Source organism: Numida meleagris, chromosome 6 (assembly GCF_002078875.1).
Source record: "Numida meleagris isolate 19003 breed g44 Domestic line chromosome 6, NumMel1.0, whole genome shotgun sequence".
In the NCBI taxonomy this organism is placed as follows: domain Eukaryota; kingdom Metazoa; phylum Chordata; class Aves; order Galliformes; family Numididae; genus Numida; species Numida meleagris.
Window position 1 is genome coordinate 41,600,376 of NC_034414.1, and position 22,587 is coordinate 41,622,962.

At 38.2% G+C, this 22,587-nt stretch overlaps 1 protein-coding gene across 3 annotated transcripts in view; it reads left to right on the plus strand.

Annotated features, from left to right (window-relative positions):
* Window positions 1-22,587, plus strand: part of NRXN3 (neurexin 3) — a 1,003,017-nt gene that overhangs the window by 951,598 nt on the left and 28,832 nt on the right. For 2 of the 3 annotated variants that reach the window (XM_021401765.1, XM_021401767.1), the window contains one exon: window positions 1,976-2,051. In XM_021401765.1, the coding sequence (XP_021257440.1) occupies window positions 1,976-2,051 (76 nt within the window). Of the gene's footprint in view, window positions 1-1,975; window positions 2,061-22,587 lie in introns of all 3 variants that reach the window. The other variant, XM_021401766.1, reaches the window with a different exon arrangement.

The window sequence follows — 22,587 nt, forward strand, 5'->3', positions numbered from 1 at the left end:
TTTATAGCCAGTTCATTTTATGAGTGAATTCAGCACCAGGATTGCTGCAACATTCCTCCATTTTCTGTGACTGAGAGAAGTTGCCAAAAAAATGATCTTAACACATAAGGCAGGAAATTACTTTGTACCTGTCACCTTCAATTCCTTTTAAACTTGCCTCCCCATGGAAGTATTTAAGCATGAGATTACTGCAAGATTGCATCCTACAAAATGCTGCTGTACAGCAATGCTGGTGCAAGAGCAGGTAGTATGTAATACATATGATAGGAATTCCCTTATTTTATGTCTGTTTTACAGACACTCTGTTTTTGTAATTTTCATTTACAGTTGAACAATCATATTTTTGTTTCTTGTCTTACTCTTAAGTCACCGAAATCACGAAGGAAGGAACATCGTATTGAATGTGAGCATTCTGGCTGACTGCTCAATTCCATTTTTCTCCTTTTTTCTTTCTTTTTATTTTTTTCCTGAAAAGAAGAGGAAATGAAGTACTCCTGGTATAGGACAGTGAGGAACTTGTTAGCATTAGGACCACAGGGGACTGAAGAAAATATTGGGACCTCAGAACACTTTGTTTTGTAAAGAAAAGAGGGAACACACAGCATTTGGAAGGCAGAATAGCAGGCATATGATTGGAAAGGAGACCTTTTTTTACATCTGGAGAATCTTTTTCTGGAGTAAAGATGTAAAAGCTTTTCATTATGTGAGATCCTCAGGAGTATTCACCTGGAGCACTGAGATATAATATACTGCAGTACAGCCACCCTGCTCCTGAAGGGCTTTGACTTAAGCCATACTCCCTGCTTGGTGAGGAACATTTTGGCTGTTCCAGGAACCATCCCACCAATCCTACTGCTCAGCAGAATATGCAGCTTTCTGCAAGGAGAAGGTGTAAAGGGAGACAATTCCAGCAGAAGCTGTGGTCTGAGCTGATACTGCTGAGCTGGGATAATTTTGTGCTGTTTTCAGGAACATTACAACCTGTGTCCAGAGGCTGCCACAGCTTCTCTCCCTAATGGTCTGCTTTACTAATTCAACTAATTGCAGCAATTACAGGCAGGAGATGCTGCTGGGAGGAGACACCAGTATGTACCATGCTGCAGAGCATGCTGCTCATTAATTAGACCAGCCACAACATAAAAATTAAAAAAAAAAAAAATATATCACCATCTGGAAATGCAAATAAATGTTATGAGACTTGTTAGGGCCATGAACAGTCATGGTTTGGCTCGGCAGCTGATCAGCCCAGTCACAGCCAGGCTGGTCCCAGGTCACTGGCATGCAGGCAGGTTGGGCTGCAAGTCAGTTGGGCATACCTGAAATGTGCAGCAGTTCCTTACAATGCAACAAACACGTCCTGGCTGGGGAAATGTAAAGGATTCCCATCCCAGAGGGTGCATCAGCAGAGCAGAAAGTACCTCTGCCTGAGAGTGATGCATTTACAGCACAGCAGAGTTCTGTTAGCTGCCAGGGTGATGAGTATTATCTGTGTCTACCTATGTTTGTCTTTGCAGGAAGCATGCTCAGCCTGGGCATGCCTCATCTGTCCTGGCTGTCAGTGGATGCCTTCTGGCAAACCCCACGTGGCTCTGGTGCTTATTGAGGAGCCCAGCGTGCTCCAGACAGGTCCACTGCTGACTGCTGGGGCCGTGTGCCAGCCAAGCAGGTGTCGGGCTCACTGCCCTGCTGTGCTTAGCAGCACAGTGCCATCCATTGCCAGCCAGAACCACACGACAGGCCGCACCTGCACCCACCTGAAATACGCAGCGGCACAAGTTCTCCAACAGGGAATCCAGCTCCACGCTACACTGGCTTAAATGGAATTCTTGGTGCAAATTAAATATTTTAGGAGTTAACTATTCTGACAGATTTTTAATAGGGTAAATAGTGTCTCTAAAACAACCTCTTGACTTGCAAGCATCTGATATCTTTCTCCTCTGTTCTTTTTCCTCTGTTCCTGCCCTTTGCATGCCAGACAACAGATGACATTGTTTCATCCGCTGAATGTTCTAGCGATGATGAAGACTTCATTGACTGTGAACCCAGTACAGGTAAGTCAGGTCAGTCTTCTTTTGCTTGCTTTCTGATTTAATTTGCAAAAAACAATGCATACATATATTTATATGTGTGTGAATGTATACATATATAACTATATATGTATATATATGTGTGTGTATATGTGTATATATATATCCTTATGTATATATACACTGTATATAAAATAAAAATTATACAGCCAAGCATCGGATCCCATGGACTTGGCAACAGAAAATTATATTATTTCATCACTGTTTGGTTAATATAAAGTTGTTTGCATAGAAAGCTGTTCTTCTTGAAAGTGATCCTAGCTAATTAATAGTTTACATGTTCGTAGCAGTCACTCCACTGACACAGTGTGAAATCAAAAATATCAACGTGGCATGTGGCAAATAATAAAGATTTATAAAGTGTGGGGGAGTTAATGTCTGAAAAACAGAGCAGGGAAACAAAAATGAAACAATACTGGTATATTAATGCTGTTTACTCTTCATTAATTGTACTGAAGTTGGACCGTACAAGGATACATTTGTCCATGGGATTTTAAATGCAGTTAATGTGGTAATATATTTATACTAATTTTGTTTTCTGTGATCCCGAAGAAATTGAGGAGCATCAAAACATTGTTCCAACTTAACAAAATTAGTAGTAATTCTTACCATGTTATCTGCAGTGATGCTTCAAAATGTATCCATTAAAGAGTCAGAAGGACTGGCCATATGGAACTGACTCAACTTCTTCCCTTTCAGATACATTTTGATAAAATGATGGCTATTCTTTCTGGTGAGATATATGCTGTGATATCCAGCAGGCAACTGCAGTCTATTTTATTTCTTACAGGCTTTTTCAAGTCGTCTTTTTTGAGGCTTGCCATGAGTTAAGCATTCTATAATAGAGAACAGACATCATCGAATTTCTGTGTACATTTTTAAAAAAGAGGGAGTTTGGTTAGAATCTTATGTCCTTAAAAGTGAAACATATAAATAGCTTAGGTTTTTCTTTGTTTTGTTTTGTTTGTTTTGCTTTGTTTTATTATTTATTTGGGATTTTTTTTTTTTGCTTAAAAAAAAAAATCCCCAGAATGCATTATAAATGTTCTGTTCCTAATTTCCTGAAGCCATTTGATTAATACAAGAATAACACTAAAATTCATCCAAGGCTAGTGCTTTCATGTTTCTATTCGATTTGTCATGCTGTGCCTGCATTTTTGGTAGAACTTGGTCCTGCAGTAGCCTGAGATTGGTGATGCCATGTAGCTGGGAACTTCCACCACGCAGCAGCATTCAAACTCTCAACAGGGAAGTCAGTGACACAATGACTGGTGCTAGCAGATACCTCAGTCTACTTCCATCTCCTTTTTTTTCAAAAATCTCTGTAAGTTTTTAACTCCTCACTTGGCAAAAGAGCAATCCAAATATTACTGAATTGTAGAGCATAGTGCTGGTACCAGAATTATAAATAAAGGCAGTCGTGAAATACCAGCACAGTGATTATCATGAATGTGAGTCATGAGTTTTACAGGACCATACTAGGAGGGCTAATGTACCACAAAGATTTGCAAATGAGTGGGTAAGACTCATTTCATTAAAGCATCACTAACATTTCAAGATGACACCTTTTTTTTTTTTTTCTGATTGCCAAGCATTTTGATTAAAGAAGGAAATGTGTTCTTCATCAGACTCCTATCATATATTTTTGTTACTTATGTTTCAACACAGAATAACAGTTACTTCAATAGCTGTAAGTTACAATAATAATATTTTCAGCATATGCAGTCTGTAGAAAAATCAAAGTTTGAGGAGAAATGTGGTAAAACAGGATGTTTAGCATGAAATTTCAGACTGCCAAGTTTTCCATACTAAAAATACCTCACTCCTGACACAGTCTGATATCTAATGCTACAAACAGGTACAAACTGGATTTACAAAATGACTTGATTTTAGAAATCCTGCTACGCATTACAGTTGACAGCAGTAAGTGCCTGCAGACATCTGAATATCTGCCATGTAAAATAATATGATTCACTGGAAATCTGTTGAAGATACTAAGAAACTAGATATTCTTTTACCACATTCTATTCCTCCTCCATTGGATGCCTGGTCCTCATGAGCCACTGATTTCTGAATTTCTTCTCGGGAATTACTGTAGCACTGAGAATAAAAGTTAGCCTGATTATATGTAAGAAAACAGTCTCCCAGATGGTCCTTGCTGATGAGGTTTACACTTCCAGATTTTGAGGGTTCCAGCTCTCAGAGGCACTGGTGTAAAAGTTGCCAGAAGGCAGAGGGACGTGGAGGTCCCTTTTGCCTCTAAAAGCGTACATTTAGCTCATTCCATCATAATGAGAAGGAACAGTGACAGGTTTGTGGTGCTCTTCATTTAGGTTTCTTTGAATGTCTTTTTCTCACCATTCCCACTGCATGCAGGGATTGCAGAACTGTGTCTGCAGTGCACGTGGTAACGAAGCACTCCCACAGCCTATGCCACAGGGGAGCACTAAAGCAATCTGAGCCAGCTTATAAAAATCCAGTAGTGCTGGCTTGGCTGAGCAGTTAACATTTGCCTTTACACTTCACCAGCCAAGTCAGGATTCTGGCCATATGCCAAGGTCTGCTACTTAAATGTATCTACAATGAGCAAAGAAAGGAACCAGATCACTTTGCCTGTATTTTCTAGTGTGAGAGTTTGTTGCAGTTGTTTTTTGGGCCCATTTGAAGTTGCTTCCTCCTGTTCAGTTGACAGGTTAGTGTATTTTATACTGCCTTCTGGCTTGCCTGATCGCTTTTGCAGCAAATTGAAAATGAAATGACTCAACCCAGCACAGGCCCCTCTTTGTTGCTCTGATAATGTGTAGTTTAAAAGCTCTTGAGTTTCTGCCAAACACCAGGACTTGGCCTTCCATCACTCTCAGTGCTATGGTCCAGTAATGCAAAGGTTACTGAACTCAGTGCTGCAGCTGTGAGATATGAGATACATCACTGTGAACCTGCTGTGCTATAACCAAGACAAGGGCAGCTGAGATGCCACCCTGCAAATCAAAAGCATTCAGAATTCATATGAGTCAGAATAAAATCCAAAGTTCTAAATGTATTATTTTGGACTTGGTCCTGGATCAGAGATGGCACCCTACAGAGTCCATTTGAAGACTTTTGTTTCAAAGATAGTTCATAAGACGTAAAAACATGTTCTCTTTGAGGCTAAATATCTTATGAGAATCATTTGCTAGATCTTACTGCCACTTAACTCTAATTGTCTGTTCAAGCTCCGAATCTCAATAAACATATGATACACATCTTCATACTTGTATGTCTACAAAGGAAGATAGAGACACTCACTGTAGCAGGCTGGTTACAGCCTGTGCCCTGCTTCCAGAATTGGTTTCTGGTTGGATTTCTGTAGACCTGGAGCTGCAGCAGGAATCTTGTCTTGACTGAGACGGCTTACAGGCATTCACTTTAAGCACATATGTGCATGAGGAATTATTCTAAGTGGTGGCTATGATAGTAGTGAATCCAAAAACCTTCTTTCTTTTACATAATGAAGAAGTCATTGCAGCTTCAGGGATAGAAAGTGTTGATATTCATCTCGTTGCAGACAAGCCTAGAAATCCTTAAATCTGGAGATCTATCAGGATGACTTACTGTAAAGGATACAAAGGGCACACAACTGTTCATCTACCTTAAAGAAACATTTATTTACAGTCAACTTCCTCTGTGGGAAGTGTCATTTGTCCCAAAACATGTTTGAAATCTTTCTAGTTTCTGTGCCAGAAACACTGTGCTTTTCTCTGGAATGAGTACAGAACTCTGAGATTTAAGGATCTCTCTGGAATACTGAGAAATCCTCAGATTTCTCAAAGCTGAGGCCAGGGTGCTTTGTCTGCACTTTTGAGAACGGGTCTGTGTCAGTGGTTTGTTCACTAGGCAGCTGTCAGAGAATGAAAGATTTGTAAGCCTTAAACCCAGCTACCTGACTTGGTGCAGACTGCATCTCTTCTCCAATCTTGTTGCCAGTTTCGCCTTCCTATCAGCCTGATGATTTCCTAGGTGAATAGTTTCCCACCAGCTAAATTTATTCTGTGTATTTTGTTTCCCAGAAGGTTGCATACATCATAATGCTGGCAGTTTAGGAAGTCTTTCCCATGAGATACTGCACACAGCAATAGAGTGGGTCAAAAAGTACACTTCTTTGTACTGGAAGTTACACAGTGTTGTGTAGCGTATACCTATACTCAAGAGATGCATGTCCTTCAGGTATGGTGTCTACCAGTAATTTATTGGCCTGCACCCATCCACTTCAGGCTTCTGATTTATGCATTACAACGATCAAGCTCCCACTCATGTAAGCTGGGGAATCAGGTACCTGCAGGCATCCAAGATCGCAAATTTGTTTGCAGAAAACAAGCAGAATCTCTCTTCCAAGAGTCTGCAGGAAACCAATATAGTACACAAAGCACTATATTGAAAGCGGAGAAACCTCAACCGAAGAGGCCAAGAGATGTGCTAATTTGACTCCTGTCCTCCATCATCTGTATCAAGTTTCTTGAAGCACCCTGAGAATTTTCATTGCTCTCTTTGGAGAAACACTGTCTTCAAATCCAGTGCTCAACTATCCCCAGTCTCTCCATGTGTGAAGCTGAAGGAGTTCTGTTCCATTTCTCATGCTGTAAACAAGGAATACTCTTTAAAATTGGGTACCTGTCTCAGTGTGCTGAGAATAGCCTTTTTGTCTTCCAGACTGAATGACATATCAGCCCAAAGGAGGGAGTTTGCTCTGTGGCACTTGCCAGTGTGTAACAGAAACACTTTTTTGGTGGAATTTCCTAGCTACAGTCTTATGGCCAGAAAAAAAAAAAAAAAAACAGGTTTTACTAATCAATCGTGCAGACAATTTACAAGAAGTTTTATTTTCTTTTTATGTTAGGAATTTGTATTGAGTTTGGTTTTCAGCATATTGGTCTTTTTTTCCTATGTACACTCCAAAGGCCCTACCTATGAAGATATTTTATCTATATATGCACTATATACAATGTGTGTATATATATATACATATGTATATATGTATATACTAAAGTACTAAATGACCAATATCAGCAGTAGGTCCTATCATCCAATCACATGTTTACACAGAAATTCATGCCTTCATCTAACCCTGGCATCCGCTGGCGTGGACAGATGCATGATACTGTTACTTCTTGATGAACAAAGCACGTAAATTTCTTTTTTGTTGGAGCTTTTTCTTTCTTCCTTTTGTTTATTTGTTTACTTTTAATCAGTAGTTTCATCTACCAATTAGCCTTGGGTAGGGTGGGGCAGGAAGAATAAAAAAATTATACAGGTATATCCATCAGTATATACACACATACTCCGTGTATATATAGATGGATATATACATTGTATATATTTGAAGAACATTTTCTGTCGTTTCACCTCATCTTGTGCCGCATGAATTTTTGGTGGTTGATATTTTAGTTTCTTTTGTATTTATTTCCCATTTTTTGGCTCTTAATGGTGCCATACTGCTATTATTTAATTTTTAAAATCATTGCTATACTATTCAATTTATACTTTTGGAGTTCTTCCAACAAAATAATGATTTACTCATCTCAAGAAAGAGATATAGATCTGCAAACTAATAAAGGCAACAAAATCTTTTCTTGCCATCCTTAAGAAATCCACATTTTTTGACATCCCAAGAAAGTTGTGTGTGAAAGAATGAAGGTTCCTACCCCTCCTTTCTTTCTATTCTTTTCTCACTGCCTTTTTAAAAACTTTTGAAAATCTCTATCCTATCTTTTCCCTTCCCCCTCTTTTTTTTAAATTGAGTTCTGAGGAAAAGTATCCAGAAGAAAAAGACAGAATTCCCTTGTCCCTGCATTCTCCCAGGAAAAAATTCCTCTAACAACAAAAAACCCTACAAACTGCAGATGGCATAAAAAGAATTTTATTGCAATGCAGAATATCCATTGTATCTTTTATTTCTGGGTCAGTGCAAGATCATTTTTGTGGCATGCTGTAGTTTAGCTGGTTTAACTAACCATGGCCTTCATTAATCCATGCATGGGCTGTGATGACGCCATCTTGTGTTTCATCAGAGCTACGCATTCAGGCTAACCAAGCAAGTCCGTAGCGTGTGATTTAGGGGGATATCATTTTAATTTTCATTTTCAGTTGTGTTCTAATTTCTTCTTTTTAGAAGAGTTATGCCAATACCATTGGCTGCATCTTGCAGCCTAAATTTTGTATACCTACTTTATTTTATAGGTTTTTTGCTCTTTTTTTAATTTCTTAGTAGCAATCTTACGTCTTGTCTGTGTCCATCTGTCTTGTCAGTGTGTCTTGAAGTCCATTGGTCCAGTGTTGTTATGTGATTCTGTTCTCTGTTTGTACGCTGGTGTTCAACTCCCCGGCACTCTGTTTTTCCTCTCCCTCTTCCCTTTCCCTTCCTTTCCTCCCAACCTCCCCAGGGAGTCCACAAAGGGGCACAAGCTTTGAATGAGGTTGTGAGCACTGGCCCATGGTGTTGGGATGGACATTGCAAGGTGTTCATTTGCCTTCATTCACCTAAGAATGTTGAAGTTTGCAGCTGGAAGATTTTCAAACACTTATCATTTCACTGTTATAAATGGTTTAATAGCAAAAGACTAAAGTGACTTTTTATACATGACCAGCTTTTCAGGGAAGTTAGGGTAAGAACTCCTGTTATCTGCACTGGAGGTGCCCGGAAACCCTATGCATGGTGCAGGCTATATGTTAAATGAAAGTATGTAGATCTTTTTATAAAAGGCAGTCTTGGGAGTGGAATATCACTGTGAATGTATTTCTAAAATCCATCATTTGTAATTCGTTTGTAGTTAGGATACAAAAGTGTAGGATGTACTTAAGAATCTAAAAATGGTGCATCTTTATAGGCTCAACCTCTCCTTTGTCACTCTGTGGTATCTCCTCTATACCAATGCTGGTAAAAACTGCCTTGCTGCTGTTAGCGTGTGTAAGCTGAAGACAATTTTGGAAAGACATCTGGCATGTTTTTTGCCATAAGCATCATAAATGTGTGCCAATGTGTAAGGCAGAAGGGAAAAAAAAGCTGTGTTTTCAGGTGTCTGCTTAGACATGGAGCCCTTTTTAGAAAAAAAGCATCCCTTGGATTGTACAATGGTGCATTCCCCAGCATCCTTAATTCTGTTCCTGCAGTCATGTTAGGATGTTAGGCTACATCAGATAGCATTGGGATGGGAAGATGCAGCCAGAACCCTTGTAGATGATGTGCAGGGTATCACAAAAAGCATACTTACACGTACATTTTGCCTAGATAAAATTTCATTTAATTCTACACTAATTCATTTGTTCTGCAGCAGAGATGAGATGACAAAATTTGTAAACTTTCCTCATAATATAAGGCTTACTTATTTAATAAGAGAGTTAGCAGAAAATGGAAGCAATAGGATATGTTCATATGTCCAATATGTAATTATTTCATTTAACTTCCCAAGATATACGTGTGCTTTACTTGCATGGGAATAAAAAGAAGATAGTTTCTCTTTCATCAGTAAGAACCAATCATCTTAGGCTTCCTTACTTTTCTTAACTTAGATATGATCTGAGACACATTACTGAGTGTTATTAATTACAGTGAAAGTGAATCAGCATTTAAAGCTCACTAGATTTACATTTTAGATCTCTATGTGTTTTCCACAACTGTGATTCCTACCAAATCTAAAACTTTTTCTTGGAAATTGCTTAGAAAAAACAACAGTTATGACATTACAATAGAATCCACAATCTCATGGTTCTGTGTAATGCTGCCCTCTGTCAGTAAGACCAGAACAGTCCAGCTGGGCTTCCTAAACCCTAATGTTGCAAGAAACTTAAGTTCTCTCAAGTGGCAGGTGTTACTGGTGCATCACAATCTGAGTTTTAGTCCTCCTGCATCATGAGGTCAGAGTAACCTTCCCATCCGAGCATTGTGGTGAGTTAATGAAGATTGCCATCATTAGCACGCTGACCTCTAGGCTGTAGGTGAGCTGCAGTGCCCCTCTGAAGGGCTGCTTCTGTTTGCCTGACGTAGCCACTGTACTGCCTGCAGAGAACCACAGGCTCCTCCAATGCACATGTTGTTGCTGCAGGTCCCATTGTGCTCCCTTTTATCCCACTGAGCCTATAACGCCCTTGGAATAATTCATATTTTGTCTTCTGTTTCTGGGCAAGCTGCTGGATTCACCCCCTGTGTCATTTGTCACTGCAAGGGGGAGAGCTGGGGGTTGATGTGTTAAGGCCCATGACAAAAAGCCTCAACTCTGGCAGACCTCTCCCCTCAGCTGTTGGTTCCTTCCCTGGTTTTGCCTTGACATTGCTCATTTGTCTACCTGAAAGACAGAGTAAATGAAATATTTCTTAGCTACTAAATGCAGTGGACATGAAGGGAATGATGGAGATGTAATTAATATTTTAATGAACTTTGATATCCAGGTGTAGGTTGCAATGCAATACAGAAAAATGATACTGTAATGCTAACTACCATGAATGTACAAGCAAACAAGGTCATTGTTAAGGTTTTTACTACTATCCTGAATTGCTATGGTGAAAGACATTACCATGTATTTTAATGAAATAGATTAAAACCTACAAAAATAACAGGAATTATCTGAAATTAAATGCAGAGGGAAGCAAGTGAGAAATACGAAAGTCAAATATTTCCACATCAGGGATTATCAGCATGGTATCAATTTCAATAAATATCACTTTTTCCTCTAGAAATTACAATTGGAATGAACCATGTTCAGGCTACATAAATTAATGTCATGAGTAGACTATACAGTAAACAGATCTCTTCTGTCAGAACTTCCGTACTTGAACTTGCATCCCGATCAGAAATTTGCTTCAAAAACTTCACAGTTTATCCAGTGATTTAGCTAGTGTAAGCATCCCTGTTTTTCTACCTAAAATCAGGAGGAGAAGAGGATCAAACTGACAGTCTGGCTACCTTGCCCTTGCTGCCTTCCAGACTTTTTTTAAAAGCGTGTTCTCTAAACACAAAGCCATGTGCACTGTCACATTCTGGCAGTCATTCCAGTGCTGTGCCTATGTTATCAAGCTGACACATGTCTAAAATACTAAGATATGATATTTTCAACCTGCTGGGACTTGCTTTTTGTCCCTGTTAGCTTTGATTTTCAACTTCATAAAATATGTGGGAAAGAAAGAAAAAAATAGGCAATGACACATTCAGTGAAAGAGAAAAGGTAGCACATGACTCAGGAAGAGATTTTGCCTCAAAGGCAAATGTATGTGTATTAGACCCTTAGATGTCCATAGCAACTGATTTATTAGCTTTAGACAAGAAGGAGCTATCTGGTTTCTGGAAGATAAATAATATTTGTGAATATTTTAGGAGATTAGGGAAGCATTCTGTTGAAGAAAAAACATACTGAGCATTTACTGATACTATAGGCAGAGATACAGTTTTGCTCCTTACGGCTTTTATTATGTAATTCTTCTGGTCATCATGCCTAGACCTGAAGGTGCCTTACATGTATTAGACGCCCAGAAGCATTAATGTTCACATGAACAACAAGAGCTGGAATGATATCTCAGCAGAGCAGGAAAACCTATTCTACTTCCATTTTTAACCCAAGTAGATCACAAGCTTATAATTAAATCAAAAAGCTTATTACCTTGTCTTCATTCTGCCTCTCAATTTCACTTCCAATTTATTAATCACAAGAGCTAGAAATCAGAGTTTTATCTCATCTGTAAACAGTTGAGAATCCTAGTTCTTGAGTGATACAAAGTGTTAATACTTATCTTAAGTGTCATGCAAGGAGTAGAAGACAAAGATCATGCCAATCTTGAAACCAGGAATGAAAGCAAAAAAGAAAAGAAAAAAATTAGTCTGACTTGATTTGTTATCTCAAATGTCCACTAATTTGACAAAATATTTTATTCTACATTTTTAATTGCATTAATAAATATGTTACTAAAAGCTTCGTACAGAAAGATTCATTTTTGGACTTCTGCTGAGTCTCAGGAAAGCTGAAGCTATTTGGTTCCCTGAGGTGGTGATATAGAGATCATCAGCTCCTCTTTTGGCATTCAGTAGGAACTACAAGTGTTTTACAGCCAAGCATTCAAAATCTCAAAATTGGCTTCTTTTTGAGCAACAAGAAGATTTCAAAACTTTTGTGCCTTCACTAGTTTCAGTCTGTGTCTACATGAAAATAATGAATGACAGAAGCATTTAAAAGGGGGAATGATTCTGTCTTTGCCGGAGAAAAAACATGCCAAGCAATTTTGATCTTAATTTTTTTTGTTGTTATATGCATATGCTTCCTAATGGATGTCAATAATTCTTTTTTTTCTCCTGGTATTGAAATGAGTATGAGTAATTTTAGATACTAGTTTTAGTGACTACGGATTTCCAATACTAAGGGCTTCCTAAATTTTACATCTGATACACAAAAAGAGCATAAAATAGCTCTGTAATTAGTTCAGGTTGGTATCAAAAGAAAAAAGAAGTCCTTTTTTTGTTGTTGTTTTTTGGGCATACTACCAGGTTTATTCTTATTCCGGTGGCTGAAGGATGGGCTTTGCTGGGTAGCCTTCCCATGAACAAAACACTATGACCTGGGCAACACAGCAGTAGAGTGAGTGAGCTCTGAGCATGAAGTGATTAATTTTTTAATTCATTTGAGTTTTGACTTCTGATAACTGAGAGGTTTTTGAGTTTTCCTATGGAATACAGAGACTGGAAGACTAGTTAAAAAAAGCTTTTCCCTAATTCTTTTTTTGGTAAATCATAGAGATTTGATGTTGGCAAACTGTGCAAACACCATCTAGTTTCCAGTGAATTCAAATGAGGAAAATGTTGTCATTCCTAAAATGAAACTTTCATTAAAGTCAATCAAATTAATTAAAAAATTACAATTTGAAATCTATTTTATAAAGAAATTTTTAAAAATAAAATCGCATTCAAACAAAGTATCTCGCTGCAAAAGGAACTTTTTTTGTCTTTTTAACCTCAAAACAATTCACAAAAGATATCCATATATGTACACTCCTGTACAACACATACTTTCTATAATTTTCAGAAATGTGAGTGAACTGGAAAATAAACAGAGTATAGTGAAATAACTACCCATAACTAAGCGGAAACAATGCAAGGGGCTTTTTTGTTTCTGACTCAGTAACTATGGTGTAGATTTCCAAATCTTTAATGCCTTTCTTTCGTGGATCTTTTTCACAACATGTATACAGCTGCATGTATCAGAACACAGTCATTTCACTGCTGTCAACGGTTTACAGGTGTTAGGCCCGATTCCATGACAAAGGGGACGGGGGACCCACAGGCCCACACCCCGGGAAAAGGGGAAAGGGGAAAAGGGTAAGGAGATGGCCCTGAGAGCAAAGAACAGCGGCAACAATCTGAGGAGAAACAAACTAATTTACTAAATAAAATATCGGAATGCAAAACAACACACTATAATACAATATAATTACAATTTAAGCTGATAAATCCAATACAGAGAGAGAGAATGTCCCAAAATCAAGGTAGGCCTTACTCTACTACCGACGATAAGACGGCTGGAGAGCGAGGTGCTGCCAAGACGAGAGAAGGGACGAGGTCTCATGATCTGCAAGTTTTTATACTGCAAGCTTTTATCTTTTCCCTCCGGCTGGAAAATGGTAACAGAGGAGTAAAGTACCGTGGGGACTGTAGTAGTCCTTCTCTTCTGAGAACTAGGTACATCCACTACATGTTGTTATGATGTGGAATACCAATAACCGAAAATCATAAACCCATGACAACTGCTGAGTATCCACTAGTATCCAGTATCCTATAAATATGTCTTAAGTTTAATAGTCATACGGATTGTGTGGGGATTTCAGTACACTTGTCTCTTTTTTTCATGTCTAAAATATGACAACCTTCACCACTGACTAACTTAGGATGTTTTTTACAAATTCTTTTCAGTTTTTCAACTTCCTTTCTCCTCTGTTAGGTTCTCTAGAATATTAAAGCATACTTTTCCCCATATGAAACATCTGTCACTTGTTCTCTACCAATTGTTCTAGAAGAATAAAGCCTTTGATTACATTTATCAAAGAAGTCGGGCCAGTATATTTTAGCATCTTCAGTTGTTTCATTTATAGCTTGTCATATTTTGAATAGCAATGGTAAAAGTCCATCCCTGAAGCTGTGTGATCTTTCCAGCATATGTTGTTTTCCACATCTATCATTTTTCCCTTGGAAAGGAAAAGCAAACAAAAATGATTTTGGAGGGAGAGAAAAAAGAAGTCTCCTTCACTAAGGTGATATTTTTAGAAACAGCTGGTAAAACAAACTGCAAATGTTATGCCTGGAGCACCTCTATTCTAATAGCAGAGTTAGTTGTTTAAAGATTAAAACAGTCATTTGTGTGTCTAGCTTGCTTGTTCATAGTGATGCTTCCTCCATACCTGACAAGTGGGGAAACCTGGAAGGGTAGCTTGTTTTCCTGCTTTCTTTCAAGACTTTTAAACACTTATCTGCTGAAGAATGTGGGTTCAGTTAGTGCTTTCTATGACAAAGTGTTAGCTTAGGAAAAATGAGTCTCCGTCATCTGTACCTCATTTACTCTTCTGGGATTTTTTCCTCTACCTCTGAGTTGAACTTTCCTTTCTCGTGGCAAGTTACAAGTTTTCTGTTGGCCTTTCTTGTAGGTGGCGGTTGTCTAAATACGAGAAGCTAGTTCTGATAGTTTAAGAAATTCTTATGAGCTGCCAGGCTTGGAGCTCCTGGTGTGAGAAAACCGTCTTCACACAGAAATGTTTAGTGTCCTAAGCAACTTGAGCAGTATTGTTTCTTTTTCTGTATCAAATTTTCTTAGCTTCCACTAATACTCATTAATTAAGGAGCTGAGCACCAAATGAGGCAACAGGCATCTTTACATCTTCGATAAACAGATTTTTTGCGAAGGCCCAGGTTTAAGACGGAACGTCAGTGGGTATTTATACCTACTACTTTTGCCTTAAAATTCCTATAAAAGCAATTTTCTTTCTTGTATTTTTGGGGATTTGATTTCTGATGCCATCTACACATGTTTATTTAAGAAGTATTTCAGCAGCTGGATCCCGGAAATGGCTGCGTGTTGGATGTCCAATTTTGTAGCTTTATTGCCATATTTTATCCGGCATCTGAGAGAACCTTTGTGGATATTAGTGCAGCTGAGCACTTGCTTCAGAGGTCTAAATTTTAGATTTATACGCTGACAAGAGATAGTTAATCCTTTTGTGGACCAGGCCCTTAAGGACTGTATAAATGACAGGACTTGAAATAAGACCTTGGAGTCTTAATTCTTCTTTTGCATTCAAACTTCAGTTACTCTTTTCTTCACTTTTAAACAAAGATTGCATTTTGATCCTACAGATTTCTTAAACCTGCTGTCAGATATACACTCCAGGAGGTCATTTTTCTGGGGATCCAGTCATGTTAGGGCAATGACAGCGTTTACTGTGGTATGTCATATTACATTAATTTTCTTACACAAATGAGATTTAAGCAAATGCAGAATAAGACAAATAAGCTAGCGACAGTGAAGTTAAAGATTTCAGACATGAGCTTAGAGCAATGATCATTGTTCCTTGTTGAACAGCGCTTCTTTATCAGTTTTCTCTTTTGTTTTGTCTTGTGCTGTTCTTTTCTGGTAATAAAATGCGTAGAGCTGTACACATCATTTCAGGGGTAGCAGTGACAAAGCCATGTAAAGAGTCACTGTTATCTCTCTGCTCCATTACAGTGAAGCCTCTGCTTATACAGCCTGAGTTCTGAAAATAGTTAGCTTAATATACATAGAGGCTGGTGTGGAGGAAAGAGATTCTTTGCAGTGGAGGATTAAGGGATGACAAATTCAGTTTCCTTTTATAAAATCCAAGAAATGTGAGCTCTGCATCTCTGACTGGAGCTCTGGGAAAGAGGCTGAAAATAAGAATTAAGAGAAATATACATGTGTATGTATACATATATATGTATATAGTTGTGTGTAAATATGTATTTATAAATATATATGTGTATATGTGTATATAAGCATAGATATAAGTTCAGCCAGTTTGCTGACGACACCAAGCTGAGTGGTGCGGTTGACACAATGGAAGGAAGGGATGCCATTCAGAGGGACATCAACAGACTCAAAAGGTGGGCCCCGGTGAATCTAATGAGGTTCAACACAGCAAAGTGCAAGGTGATCTCTACTCTGCCCTCGTCCAGGTCTGGGGCCACCAATACAAGAAAGACAGGGAGCTGTTAGAGACGGTCCAGTGGAAGACTACAAAGATGATCAGAGGGCTGGAGCTTCTCCCCTACAAAGACAGGCTGAGGGAGCTGGGCTTGTTCAGCCTGGAGAAGAGAAGGCTGCAGGGTGACCTCATTGCTGCCTTCCAGTACCTGAAGGGAGCCTACAAACAGGAGAAGAGTCAACTCTTTGAAAGGGTCGATAATGACAGGATGAGGGGAAATGGTTTTAGTTGAAGGAGGGAAGATTTAGATTGGATATCAGGGGGAAGTTCTTTACTATGAGAGTGGCGAGGTGATGGAACAGGCTGCCCAGAGAGGTTTGTGGATGCCTTGTCCCTGGAGCTGTTCAAGGCCAGGTTGGATGGGGCCCTGGGCAGCCTGGTCTAGTGTTAGATGTGGAGGTTGGTGGTCCTGCCTGTGGCAGGGGGGTTGGAGCTTGATGATCCTTGAGGTCCCTTCCAACCCAAGCCATTCTATGATGATTCTATGATGTAAAAAAAAGGAATCATTCTTCAGTTGCAGAATATGATGACAGATTTCAGATATTTCTAGCAAATAACTACCAAAACAGAGTGCTGGTAATATCCTGTATTGGTCCCTAGGAGGTGGACTGCATGTCATATTTCAGGTCTATGAGTCCACTGTAAGAAGTTGTACACTTGTTCTACCTTAATGCCAGTGTAAGTTGGCAATAATGCATAGAAGCACTGTTATCAGAGTAGAACTGTACTAGGAGAGTCCCTTAAGTTTCAGATGTAGGGTAGTTTACCAGACCTGAATATCAGATCAGAATAAATGAATTGTGAAATTCATTTCAGGGATAAAAAAAATCTGTCTGCAGAAGGAATTCCTGAGAGATTAAGTTAGATAATAAGTGAGTGTAAAATACCAAGAGCAGAACTTTTTCAATGCATTCCTTATTGTTTAAAAATCTTGTCCAAGCCTTTTGTCTAGAGTGATTATGAAAGTCATGTTGATTTTGTTGTGGAAAACAAACTCGTCAGCACTTGGGTCTCCATAGCAGTTTGGAATCTGGATGCAAATTAGATATTTTTGTGGTATAAAAATTGTGTGTATATTCCTGTATGTATGCACATGCATGCATAATCACTAATTACATTAGCTACATGGCTGGGAAATCTGGCAGCCTGATCTTGTGAAGTGTACATTCCGTTTTTACAGGGATTAATGAAAGTTGAAAGCATTTAGCTGAGTTGCTATAGGTATTTGTGGGAGAAAAAAAATCAATATACAGGATTATCTATATTCAAATCACAGTATGAAAATAAACTATTTCTATTTGGTGTAACATATAGGAAAGGCTTCAGCCAAAGCATTTCAAAGATCAGTTGTTGACTACTTCAGCTTGTTCTTATGAGGTGCATGTCATCCACATTTTTTACTGTACTTCATTACAATGCTCTATTTTATTCTACATGGTTTTAATACATAGGGCATGCCTGTTGATCTTCTGAGACCAGGCAGCTTCTGAGTTTCATTTAATTTTTTTGAGCCCAGTTGGCACATCTATATTCTGCTTATTAATGTTCTAAAGGAGAGCAGAGATGAAGCCTGCTTTTTTAGGAAGTATGCTCTGTCTTTGAAGTAAGACACTGCAACTTCCCTTCTCATTTCTCCACTTGATAATGTTTTGGATTGTCTCGGTCAGATCTGACAGAGCACTCCACGCAGAATGGCTGGTATTGTGTTTAATGAGAAATGCACTATTAGTACAGTTGCACTGTTTATCTCAGACTGAATATATTTTGCAGTTACTGAAAATCAAAATAGACCTTTAGTAAGGAGGATGAATACTGTTGTCACCACTTTATAATTACTGAAATCAGAGAATTTAGAAGGGTGCTTTCTTTGGTGATTCACTAACAAGTTTTAGTTGAGAGATACACAGAAAAAGTTTGACATGCATGGAGAAATGGATTTGTAGGATACATAACAGAGGATGGAGGGGGAAAATTTATCACTGAGGTTAAAAGAATGATTGCGTTTGCAAAGAGGAGGAAATATTTCTGAATAAAATTATTCTTTTCATTACAAAAATCCATATTTGTTAAAGCAAAAGGAGCTATTTCACTTGTGGCTATACCTGAGTGGTGTGGATAAGCAAACAAATAAAGTCTTTTCTCTTTTTCACTGACAAGTATGTTTGCTTTTAGAGTCCGGTCCACTGGCTTTAGTGGTTTTGTATCCTTCTGCTCCCTGCAGAGCCCATGGGGCATTAGGATTTTGGCTAGGTTCCAGCCTGTTTCTCACTTCTTTGGTGGAGTCATTTACTTACATCCAATTTGCAAGTTCAGTCAGTAATATTTCTCTAAACCATCGAAGGCAATAGGGTAGCTCCAAGGCTGCTGAGGGCACATTTTGACCTACAGTCTTTAGTTATGAGTGGTGATGATGCAAGACCTGAACCTGACACTCAGATCCCAAACTGAGTTGGCAGATAGTTGGTATGAAGAGTATCTTTAAAGCTGGAAATAGATCAAATACTTTTTAAGTTTAAAATGCATCCACTGAGATATAATATGCATGGAACCTCATGGCAGAGTTTTCAAAGTGGAATGCTTTTTTTAAGGGAAAGGTAAAGCTGTCAAAGAGCAGAAATGAAGTTTTTTTCCAGCTAACCCTGTGCACTGTCTCCCTTCCTAGGAAGATAGAGCACATGCAGCTTTCATCTTATTCCAAAGCTTAGTACTTCTATGCCCAATTCTTCTCTTTCTTTATTGTTATATATTTTTATTGCCCATTAGTTCCCTTTTTCCCTTTTTTTTCTGCTGATGTTACCACCACTAAATTACCTGAAATTTAAATAAGGTAATAATTTGAAATTGGGATGGAGTTGCAATGTGGCAATGGAATCTTGGAGTTTCTTGCATGGAGTAATTAGCCAATAAAAAGCCAAAGACAAAATTCTCAAAACATGGGGCATTCACATATTCAGGAATGAGGCACCTGAAATAATTAAATATTGAGGAGAGTGTCTTTTGCATGTATCTGTTTAACAGGTAGTTGAAATCAGGCAGTTGAGTATTTCACTTCTGACATGCTTACATTCTGATGAATAACTCAGTAAAATGGAAGGTTGTAAAAATAAGCCACTTACAATTAAAGTCTAGTATGCATTGTTTAGGCACTCTACCAGCTCTCCTTCAGCATACTGTTGGTTCTTATGCCTGTCCACGCTTAGCGTCCTTTTTCCAAAGTCAAAGAAGGAGCCAGGAAGGCCCAAGTGTTTATAATGAGTTTTTATCTTGTGAAACTTTTCTTCTAACTTCAAAACAGTGCTGTTCACTACTACCATAATATGCCAGTAAACCTCAAGGTACTGTAGTTAGAATTTAAATAGCTTTTTAATTCATTCACAAAGTTTAAGTTTGTAGGTTTTGCCAATAGCAGAATTACCCAAATAAAGTGGTTGTTCTTTTAACATAATATTTCCCATTCTATCTATGTTCTCATTGTGCTGAAGACTGTCACTTGGAATAATAATATGAATAAGAATTATAAATTCATCAGCAGAAAAAAAAGTTCTTTATGAGAAAATTTAGTAGCTCATACAGATAAAGGAAATTAGAGTCTATGAGAAAGTAATAGACTTTCCTATTAAAATCTAGCAGTAAAATATCTCACTTCATAGCAGAGGGAAGCTGAATATGATAAGGCTTTTTTAGCTTCTAATAATTAAAATTCCATCCTATTAGACTTGACTTGCAGTTAACTTTCATTTCACAGGTATTCATGATTGTTATGCTCCTGTGAATTACAGAACTATGAAGCTGAGACATGACAGTTAATAGCTATGCAAAGTCTTCTTTTAGCTGATTTCCTAACAATGGCCTTAAAATTGAAAAGTAAATATTTCAGGCAATGCAGTAAACAGCCACATGGTGAATATAATCAAGTATATGACTATATATCCCTTTAAATAGTGATTCAACAGCAATCTGACCAGAAACAGCCTAGGAATATTAACTGCTCTATTTAAAAAAAAAAAAAAAAATTCTAGTTAGAAAGAAAACAAACATTTGTGAGAGTGGGATATATTTTATCTTACCATGGTGTGCAGACAAGGAAGAGAGGATGTCAACCCACCTAGCTTACCAGTGAGTAGAATTAATCAGCAGCAGTCAGTCATCCTGAATTTTTGTTCATAAAGACCTTAATGTCTGTGGTGTCCAGCTCCTCAGCTTTAGTCATGCACATACTATCTTTACTGTCCTTCTGAAGCATGCCCAAGTACAATCATTATCATCAGTATTAAATAAGGTTAACTTTTCCAATGACATATTTCTCTTCTAATCCAGTCTGTTGTGCAAACAAAGCAAACACGCTTCCCAGCCACTTTCTTCCTTTAATGCAATCTCTGATAAACAGCTTAAAGCTTTGGCTCCTGAATCACTGTAAAGCTTATTCCAGTCATTCACTATGTTGAAAAAAGAGGATTCAAACTTGCCTGCAGCAGCCTTTCACCACTGTAGTCCTGAACTTTCAAAAAGAAATCTGCAAAAACGACACTCTTTCCTTATGCTCATGCACTTCCCAGCTAGTACTAAACTTACCAGTAAAAAAAAACAAACAAAAAATTCTACCAAAATTCCATCCCCAAATGGCTGGATCTCAGTATTATCCCCTCTTGTCTTTTCCAAATGATAGACAGAACTAGCTCACATGTTGAAAGCTGCTTTACAAAGGGCTCCCCTGCAGTGTTTCAGAGCTAGATAGTTCATACATTAGTTAGCTCCATTGTATTTTGATGCGATGACAAGCACTGCCTGGTGAAACTGACTTCAAAGCGCATATTATTAATCATTGCCATTCTGTCTCCAAATACTCCTACTTGAGGTCTCAAGGGGATTCTGGTGATTTTAAACATTAGTACAATCAAAAGGAAAGAGCATCTCACATTCTATGAACTGATGTGAGAGTAACACCTACTGCTCAGAAGGTTGATGTTCCCTTCTTCAGCTTTTTGGAGGAAGAATTGTGGCTTTATTAATTTCTACTTAATATCAGCAATTCTACCGAGGTTTTCGACCACTTCCCAGTGGTATTTGGTAGAACCTTTGAGCAGTCTGATTGGTAGTGATCTTCTCATCAGCAACAGTCTGAGAGCAACAGTAAGGTAACATTTTTCTTCCACAGGTAACGAGGTTTTATATAGAGACTTCTTAGTGTACCCAGTATCACCTCTTTTTACTGATAATGGGAAATTCAGTTTAGCCTTTTCAGCATGGCTGTGGGACAATCCTTGTGTTAATTGTGAGGAACATTTTGACTTGTACTTGATTGATGAGGAGACTGAAGGGCTTATCCTCAATTCTGGGGTCCCAATGAGGAAAACAGCAGGTCAAAATTTTCTAGTACCTCTTCCCTAATTAATTGTAATTGCAGAAGCTGGCACTTAAACATTTTTCTCAGCATTCTTCAGGGTTTTGTGCAGCCTAGTCAATTCCCTGATAGCATTTTGCACAAAAATACAATTTTGGGCTTTTTTTTTTTTCAGTTTTGATATGGAAATAACATTACTCCAAGACAACCCACAGCAGAAAGAACATACTTAGACATCCAAAACCCAAAGCAGAGTAACTTTATGATCAGGTCTGTACCACTGGACCCATCCTTTGTAAAAGTGCTTTTGAGTCTCTGATTTATCAGTTTTTCTATGTGATTTTGAATGGGTCATTTCAGACCTAAATTCTTAGACCCCAGTTGCTGTAAGTGTGGACGTAAGAGTGCTCAGACTCAATAGAAGAAAATATGCAGATGATACATAATGCGCTCTTTTCAGTAGCACTGATTAAAGAAAGAAGTAAGTTTAGTTCTGAGGGGATGTGTAAATGAATCTTGTTCAAAGCCTGCTGGAGTGAACTTCTTCCCAGCTATCACAATGTAAATTCTCTTCGCTCTAGATTTAAACAGGGACTGGTGTTCACAATGCTAAATGGATACCTGGTTCAGTGTTTCTTCTCAGCTATTGCAATACTTGATATCATTTCCAAGGAAATTGTGTATTGTCTTTAGATGGAATTCATTACCATTTCTGATAGCTGAATTTATCCTCGTTCACTATGTCCCCGTTTTCTTCTACAGCCTGTAATGCACATTTCCTTAGTCCAGTGTGTACATTGTTAAATGTACTTTTAAAAAGTCTATAGCAATCATTTCTCATGTATTCTCAGGAATAAGATGTGACTTCTTTGCCAAAGAGGATAATAATATTATTCAGCCATCCAAGAAGTGGACAATATTTTTCTCTGCTTTTGATTT